This window comes from Augochlora pura, chromosome 4 (assembly GCF_028453695.1).
Source record: "Augochlora pura isolate Apur16 chromosome 4, APUR_v2.2.1, whole genome shotgun sequence".
Lineage (NCBI taxonomy): Eukaryota > Metazoa > Arthropoda > Insecta > Hymenoptera > Halictidae > Augochlora > Augochlora pura.
Genome location: NC_135775.1, coordinates 11,095,380 through 11,104,549, shown reverse-complemented (window position 1 = coordinate 11,104,549; position 9,170 = coordinate 11,095,380). Strand labels below are relative to the sequence as shown.

Sequence of the window (9,170 nt, the reverse complement as noted above, 5' to 3'; positions counted from 1 at the left end):
CAGGTACATAGATTATTCTACAAAAATTAGGATAAGGGAAAAATTATTGGGTTGAGAAATTTCTTGTATCAAAAGCACTACCAATTTTTATTAACTTATATGTGTACTAATTGTGTCAGTGCGTAAGAAGCTAGTTACAAATACATACATATTTAGCAATAGTATTCATGATATGTACGAAAATATGTACATATTTATAAATTCGCTTATTAAGTATCAATAAATTTGTCACAGTCATGGACATTACATTCCATTGATGAATAACTTGACACACTTGACTGTCATCGTAATGGATGTTTGTACCTAAAAATATTTTGGAGAGAATCTGAGGAGGGCACCGGAAGAATAATCGATTTCAAAACCTCGTTTATAGATGAATCAAGAGAAACCGGTCACTCTAACCGACGATCTTTTATAATGAGAATCATTACGAAACTGTCCCCGTCAGCGACGTAATCATCCTCATGATGTATCATCATCGAACGTTCTGTGGTAATAGGAGAAATTGGCACTTTATAGAACATTCTCAAACATTCACAATCCATCTCCCCTTACTTTTACAAAACAACAAATTGTACAATTATTTGTATTCATTTTTTAATGCCTTGTATAAATTAAATAAATAAAAAAATAATAATACACAATAACAGTTGTCTAATACGTTGTGACGCGTAATACACTTAATTTAAAATAAATATATTCACATTTCTCATGACATTGATTCTTAATTTTAACACGAGCTTTCTTTTTCACTTTGAAAAATCGTTACCCTTCCTTTTCTTTCAAGGTTTCCAGGTATCTTCAAGGTTTCCGCGTTAAGTAATACAATAGTAATTGCTCGTAATTTGCATAGCTTCTGCGTTGCTTACAAATAATAGATTTTATTCGAACGTTGTTGTCAATCAGGATATTACCAAGGTAAAATCACTTTAATCGTTAATAAATGATATAAGCATTGTACAAATAAGAATACCATTATTGTATACATACTACATATATTTAAACAAAATAGATCAGTATTTTTAGTATCATTTTTTATATCTTTAAAAATTGCATTCTTGTGTTCGACGTTGTTAATATTATTATTTCTTACAAATAGAAAATTGTATTTACTTTAATAAACTTTATCATAAGATTTTTTCTTGAAAAAAACAATTTATATTTATATGTTACTATAACACTGATTATAGTTTATAAGGAAAAAGGTTGTTATCTTAATTGCCATAATTATTTGTCTTAGAGACAAGAAAAGAAAGAATTGGAAAAGAGGTGTGAGTTCTAAAGTTTTGCAGGCGAAGGCACTAGCGGAATTTTGATTTTCATTTTTTACATTAAAAATGTTAATTACTTATACGTAGAAATGTTTAATACCGCAATCTAATATACGAATGGACAAAATCATTTATAACATAGCATTTTCATGGGAAAAACGCCGAAACTCTGGTTTTTGCAATATTATTCCACCTATATAAAAAATCCGACAAAACCTGACATATTACTTGATAGAATTAATATGCGGAGAGTAAAAAATTTATTTTCTAAAAAAATTATCAGGTTTTGTGTTGATTTCTTATTTTTTCTAATCACAGTTCATAACCGGAAAATCTCAACTATCGAACGGTGTAATATGTGTTGAAAATCCACGAAGTACAGATTTGAACATCTCATCTGGCTAGGCCGTGACCTATAATCGCATTATGCATTTTCCGAAGCATCAAAGGCTAGTAGAACTGACACAAATGGTAAAGAAACCAGCATCGAATAAGTTTCTTCAATATCATACTATACAGTAATCCTGTAGCGTATTAAAAATAACCTTTTCTCACAAAGAATAATACAATAATGACACTTCATTATTTGTCATGTTTCCGTTTGTTTATTATTGAACAAAAACGTGGATTTTATTTTAGGTTATAATTTTATTACAATAAAGTTACATTTTATATTTATTTTTGTACGATATTATTGGAAGTCTCATTGTTATGACATGAAAAGTGGCTTGATTCATACGTCTACGAAGAGGCAGAATTTTAACAAGTTTTCATTGTAGGAATATTTTCGCTTTTAAATGAATCCGTTCAAGTAGCAACCTCTGGTGAATGAAACGCTTCTATGCACGATTGCATTACTTAGATAAAGGAGAACAGAACAGGTGTCAAATAAATCGGAAGAAAAGAATTTTGGCAAAAGATTTATTTAAATGTGGTCGTATACAAGTTAAGCGGGAATGTGTTCACCCTGTGGGTGGAAACCATTTTCATCAGCGACATAGTTAACGTTGTATCTGACGTTGGTCTGTGGATCTACCCAGCTGAAGCTGCCACGGACAGCGAGGGCCTCGTGTTCGGTTCCTTGGTTGATGACTTCGGCGGTTTCCTGGTGGGCCTGGCCATTCGACAGTTCGTATCCGTAGTTGTAGCCACCGAGCCCGATGTTGTCAGAGGGTGTTTCTTTGACGAGCACTACGTTGTTCTCCGGCACAAGAGGGACAGCGTATGCGGCGGCGACGAAGAGAGCGACAGCAAGGAACTGCGAAGAAAGTTACATTTTCGTGAAATCTCGGCCTGTAGGTGGTTATTCAGCGTCGCGAGTATCGTTGTTGATGAAATTTCGCGAAACCGACGCTAATTCGCAAAACATACAAGGATTATCGGTATCGCGTAACCAAAAGCGGTCTTTCTATGAGCGGTTATCAAACCTCTGCACGCACTCTATAAGATGCATTTCCTCGAGGCGCACGATATCTGATCGCCGAGGATTGTTACGATTACAACGATATGGAATAACATGACACGTTAACACACTGACGCTCGTGCAATAGTCTCGTGCGATCCGTCATTGTCATTGTCTTCAGACCGGCCACAGCAAGAGCGCTAATTTTCGCGACGGACATCTGTGCGTTATGTAAACCGAGATCCGTTATCGGCGATTTACTTGAAATAAATTAACAACATATTTGCATTTCAACGGAAGAACAATGATAGCGGTTTTACTACGTAATTGCGCCGCGTATTGTTGTGCCTTTAATGACAGATAACGATCCTAAGTGCGCGTTAATTGCACACCGGTAACCACCGCGCCAGATCGTCGTGATCTCCCGCAGGCAACGTTTTCGCGGATCACATGAGAACCACTGGAAATTGTATCGCGATTACAGAGAAGAGCTATTAAGTCCAGGGTGAAATCGAGTCGGGGAAGATATCCGAGCCTCGTTCAAGTCGTATACCGAACACGATTAAAGTTGTTAACCCGGGAAGAAGCGCTAGCGAACAATATTGACACGCACCAGCTTCATGGTTGGTGTTTTGTTTGATTTTTCGTTGGCTTCTTGAAGAAGATGAGACAGCTGAGATGTGCTAGATCACGATACTGATTCGATGCTGGTCCACGGCGATTATATACACGGATTTCGATACGAATTCTGCCCCCACCTGCGACGTCGCAGTCAAAATTTCTGCGGCAGTGATGTCGAAATCATCGTATGGCATTGGCTAGGTGGCGGTGGCAGAACGATGACCGACAAAGGAAGAGGCGGTGAATGTCAGACAGGAATTCGAGGAAGAGTAACCAACGGCGAGACCCGTGGTTTCATCACGATCGCATCTTCTTCGAATTTTCGCTGGACATACCAAACGAGAATTAAACAATGGGTGAGGAACCTGGGAGACATAGCCTGGTCTTCTTTTGTAGCCAGGGAACCCTCCAAAGGTAATCGAACGAAAAGTTTGACTCCATTTTATTCTTCCTGTTGCAATTTTAATTGCAAATAATGATAATTACATTTACTGTACTAATCTGTGTTTACTACTTTACACTTGCCGTTACGCTACTAATCAACTTCGTTTAGTGTCCCATTGAATTGTTTAACGATATCGCGAAATATTATTTACCATTAAATAGTGAAAGCTTGCTTAGATCATTTGTTTGTTTTCTTTCGAAACCAACTTACCTAATCTTTAAACTTTACCTACCGGCATAGATTTAATGATCTTCTAAAAATTGAAGATTACGCATTCTCCGTTCGACTTATTGCTATACATATTCGTTCGAACACGGAATAATCAGATTGGTGTTTATGACCATATACGAATTATACGTTATTTGGTAGAGGTTATTAATAAATAATAGGATTAATAAATTTAACAATTCAATTTGTTGATTGTATTTTATTCGTGAAATATTTCAAAGTAAAATAAAGATCTCATTGTTTACTCATATCTTGTTATACTTAAATTGTACTTATTGTAATATATTAAAATATAAGAACATATAAATATACAAATATACAAATATATAAATATATAAATATACAAATATATAAATATATAAATATACAAATATATAAATATATAAATATATAAATATACAAATATATAAATATATAAATATATAAATATATAAATATATAAATATATAAATATATAAATCAATCATTTACTTATTTATTTATTGCATTGCCATCCAATCATAATATAAAAGATTCATTGTTCGGACTCCAAACGATCGACCGCAAGACATCTTCAACCTGGAAGGTACCCCAGATTTATCCGATGTTACGTAACTTGAATTCCCCTTAATGAGAATATTAGTAAAACTATACAAGGAGTCACCATTGTATTAACCCAGCTTTCTACAAATTGGGTGTAACATGTCGCAACATAAAAATTATTCACCGTTCGTCGACGTTCATATCTATCGTTTTTAATTATGATCATAAGATCCAATGATTATGCAAACCATTTACGGTACAGCATCACACAATAAACCTACTGTAATTAGCAGCTAATTTAATTATTCTTCCTAATCGCAAACAGTGCAAGCACGAACATTGTAAAACCCCATGCAGCTCCGTGTTGTGTTGCCAAAATTACAATGTTCACCTGATAGACGTCCAGCGCATTTGTCGTCGAGCGTAGTATATTTCCATTCTAAGGGCCTTAATATCGACTTTTTATAAAAAATAATGTACATCGTGAGGGAAAAATAATATTTATTCGATACAATAAATTTATATTCTTAAAAAATTGAGAACTTTAAATATTGTAACTTTACATTGTACATATTTACATATTTACAAATTATTTCATAACATTTTTATTGAAAACAATAAAACATTATAGAAATTACATCATTTAGGAGAAACATTGGTTCAGTGAATGTAGAATTGAAGTAGCACAAATAAATGGTATCATTATAAATAAACATTTAATTTACAAGGAAGCAGTAACCATACATAATAGGGAAGAGAATGTAAATGCAATGTATTGACCAATCTCTTATTGTTATCATCTGCCTACCATCTTCCGGTTACATTCATTGTACCATCTTCGAAAAACTTTTCACTTTTATTTTCGAAAAATTCTTACAGAGCGCATTTTTATGGACTTCATCTCTGACTTCATCCTTTTGAAGTAATTTTATGACGGAAGAAATAAACGATAGTCTGGCGTCTTTATGCTAAGATGACATTAACGTTACCTACTGACCTACACGAGAAACATAGCTAATTTTAATATTCTGCTAATGAATAACCGTTATAATGTCAATTATAAATTTTATGCTAAAAGTGATCTTTTTGTATTATTATGTTTAGTCAAGACCTAAAAATGTGAGCGTGACAAGGCGTATATAAAACGCGACTCGATATTATTATTATTATATTATTATTCACGCTTTTAATATGTATATTTATTCCGCGGTCTTTGTAAAAATTCATTTTTCGCGAACATATTTTTTTTAGCTCTTGATCATTTTTTTCAGCTCACAGTATTATGAAATCGCGGCTTTTAATTACACGATGATAGTAGCGAACACGACAAGAGTCGCATGAGGTACGAAACATCGTGTTCTGCGGAATAGGTGTAACATTTAAATCTTGCAAATATATTCAACGGCATTCAGATGAAAAATTATGTTCGCAGGGAGGAACGAAGGAGCTTCCGTCGGTGCGACCTTGTCGGTGCTAATTGCAAAGTTCTTTTTTAAATTCTGTTGTGTGGAACATCGAGAAATGTTACCAATCTCTTACCAGAAAGCAGTCGAAAATCCGTGCAGAAGTTTAGAAAGAGAATCGCCGGGGTTACGTAAAACCCATCGCTTATTTATGCTAATGTCCGAAAGTGAGGCTGGTCTCCGGTGGAGAATACGGAGACGGCACAAAAGAGGAAGGAGATGACTCTTCTTCGATCTTCGATCCCTGGAGATTTACGTACTCTATGGAACAAGCGTATGCGCATTTTCTCTTCCTCTTGTATCCTTGTAATTGACCGAAAACAGTAGAACCGAGAACGACGTAATCAAAGGTACACACGTTGTGCCGAACACTTGCTGTCGCGTAGTTATACGAAGTCGCATTGCGTACTTGACGCTTATAATAATCCTCGCATCTCGCGTCTACGTGGGTGCAGCTTCTTCATCTACCGAGAGACTATTGGAGACTTCGTTGCATATCAACCAAGTGTATTCTCGATGATTTTATAGTGCGTTGTGTAATCTGTGTCACGCGAAAAAAGAAATACGAGGATGGCCCTTACGCACGGTTTACAATTTACAATGGCCTAACAGGATATTAGCTTATTGCGATGCAGACTTTAACGGTTGTCACAGAAGGACTTTTTGACATTAAAATACTTTAGTGATGATAGTTAATAATATAGTGAATTGTTTGCGCAGTAAGTTATATAGACATAACAGAAAATCACGTTGGTTGCATAGTTCAATGAACAAAGTATGTCTCCGTGTTTCATTCAGTGTTGTGTCAAATAGCGTAGAAATGTGTTATTTAAAAAATGACTAAGAACGATTATATTTAGATTTTGAACTAACTGCTCATTGGAAGTTCATTGGAAGGAATAATAATATATAAATATTTTTAACAATTTCATATCTATGCGAAGTCAAAATAAAATTATACGTGGCAATCTACGAGTGAAAAGCATAAAAATTACAACGAACGTTATTTTACAAAACTCACATTATGTTACTCGAAACATTCCAAATCCACCGTTGATATGAAAAACTGGTGAATGTCGATAAAAGTTAAATTTTGGAATTACCATCAAAATGGAAGTACGGAACAGAATAATTTTGTTTGAAACCGCACAATTTTTGTCTTCTCATTGTCATTTAATTATTCTGTTGTGGGCGTTAAAAGATTAAAATTTGTTCCAAGTGCTACTGTAAGATAGATTGTCAACAAGAAGTCGTACGACTATGTTTCGGTGGCAAATATGTAATCTATTCACAGTGGATAACGTAATGAATTACATGAATTTCTATGGTGCATACTTTCAGAGAAATTTCCGTTGATCAGGTTTCGTTGAGGAATTTCCTCGCCCACCGTATCCTCTGTTCACTATAAATATAGATGCCACGACATTAGATAATCGACTTCGAGTTCGTACACATAGCCTAGTGCATCGACACACGGACCGTGACTCGTGACTCTTCCTTTTTTGCTCGACTGATCGTGAGGCGAGACGATATTATATGTATGTACAATCGATTGTGCACGAAGCGGAGGAGAATCCTATAGAATGAGGCAAAAAGCTTCGTTCAGCCAGCAACAGATTTAAGACACAAACAGTACCGTTTGAGGAATAATGGGACAGCCAAATGCAATATATTGGAGATGTAGAATAAAGTGCTTCCCCAAGTAAATTAACACTAAACAAGTGCACTGTCAAAATATTGGATTCTAGATCCCATATTTTAGAATTATTGAGAATTAAATTAAAGTAAAAATAGAAAATGAACAATTAAAGAATTTTTTAAACCACTTTCTTTGTTGCTTCAGCGATCTAAATCTATCACTCTTCTACTTTCAACTGACGATTATTAAAAGGTTATACTGTCTTTACAGTTTTGATAAACAATTTGTGCATATGTATATTTATCTCAAAAAGTACATACATGCTTTCGTAATCGTGAGGCAATGCTGAATGCATCGAGTACCAGAGCAAGTGAGTTATTTCGTTGGAAATTCGCTAAAATGCTAACTTGAATCCATCACTGATCAATCCGAATAACGGATCTCGTGGTCCGTGCAAGAGTTGTAAGTCAACTATGTCGAAGTCACCCTATGCAAATATTTTTAACGAGCCGATTGTCCCGATGCGTATCACGTTAAAGGTATGATGATTAAACACGCCGTCTTCCTGCTTGCCGTTCTGTTTAGCTGACTGGCGAGATATAGTACGGTTCTTGATAGAATAAAAGTTCCGTTTGTGTCAACACTCAATGAACCGAATAACTATAACCGAATAAATTCTCATCCCTAGACCGAATAATATTCGGATCAACGCTTAGTTCCGCGTCCGAAACAACACAGCGTGGAGTTGGAAGAACGCACTATAAAATTCAATTGCCATTTAACCTCTTAGGCATGGCTGGAGTTACTGCGAATGAAAATTTTCATAAGTAAATTACCATTTTTTTGATATAGCTACTTATAGTATTAGCTGTATATATATTTTTTTAGTGTATTGTACATATACACTTTCTCCTTAATCGTTTACTTTAGTAACTAATAATATAATTGAGTAAAGCACGAAACATCCGCGAAAGCCATTATAATGGCACATCGTGCCCAAGAGGTTAAATTACGTGACAAAAGGTTTTATATGTTGAAAATAATAAGACTAAAGATTTTGTGCACTTGTGGCGACAATAAGTGGCTGAAATATAAAATTATGAAGCCATAATAGAATTCAATCACTTAATAGCGTTGCTTTCAACATTATTAAAAAGGATCAAGTTATTTTCATTTAATTCCTGTTTTTTACAATCGTCTTTGAATATTTTTATTTTGCATACAGATCCGCAGTCTAGTCGTAACCCAAGAACTGAAAAGAGACACTTTTATTGTGGTTTATTTCCTTTTCATGAAATTCTGAAATGCATTATTTATTTATACGGCATGAATGGTTTCGTCGTCGTTTGTAAATGTTTATAAAGAATCAAATACAGAATCAAATTCACCTGTAGACGCATATATTATGAAATATCCTGTACAATTTTGAGTAAAAACAGTATCTGTGGTTTTAGAAAGTTCAGATGTAAAAAGCTTTTACTCATTGATTTATTGACTGTTAGAGATTTACATTTAATCTTGATGTAAATTTCGAAGTTGACGCATACCTTTACGTACGAAGTGAGTATTTTGTATCGGG

The 9,170-nt window shown here is 34.6% G+C and overlaps 1 protein-coding gene and 1 pseudogene across 1 annotated transcript; both read right to left on the bottom strand.

The window, feature by feature from the left end:
• LOC144468370 (flexible cuticle protein 12 pseudogene) overlaps positions 1 to 545 on the bottom strand; it is a 997-nt pseudogene extending 452 nt beyond the window's left edge.
• Positions 546 to 2,217: 1,672 nt separating this feature from the next.
• Positions 2,218 to 3,295, bottom strand: LOC144468872 (flexible cuticle protein 12-like). Its single transcript, XM_078178653.1, has 2 exons — positions 3,287 to 3,295; positions 2,218 to 2,529 (listed from the first exon to the last, which is right to left on the bottom strand). The coding sequence occupies exons 1-2, from the start codon at positions 3,293 to 3,295 to the stop codon at positions 2,218 to 2,220; spliced, it is 321 nt and encodes a 106-aa protein (XP_078034779.1).
• Positions 3,296 to 9,170: the final 5,875 nt, after the last annotated feature.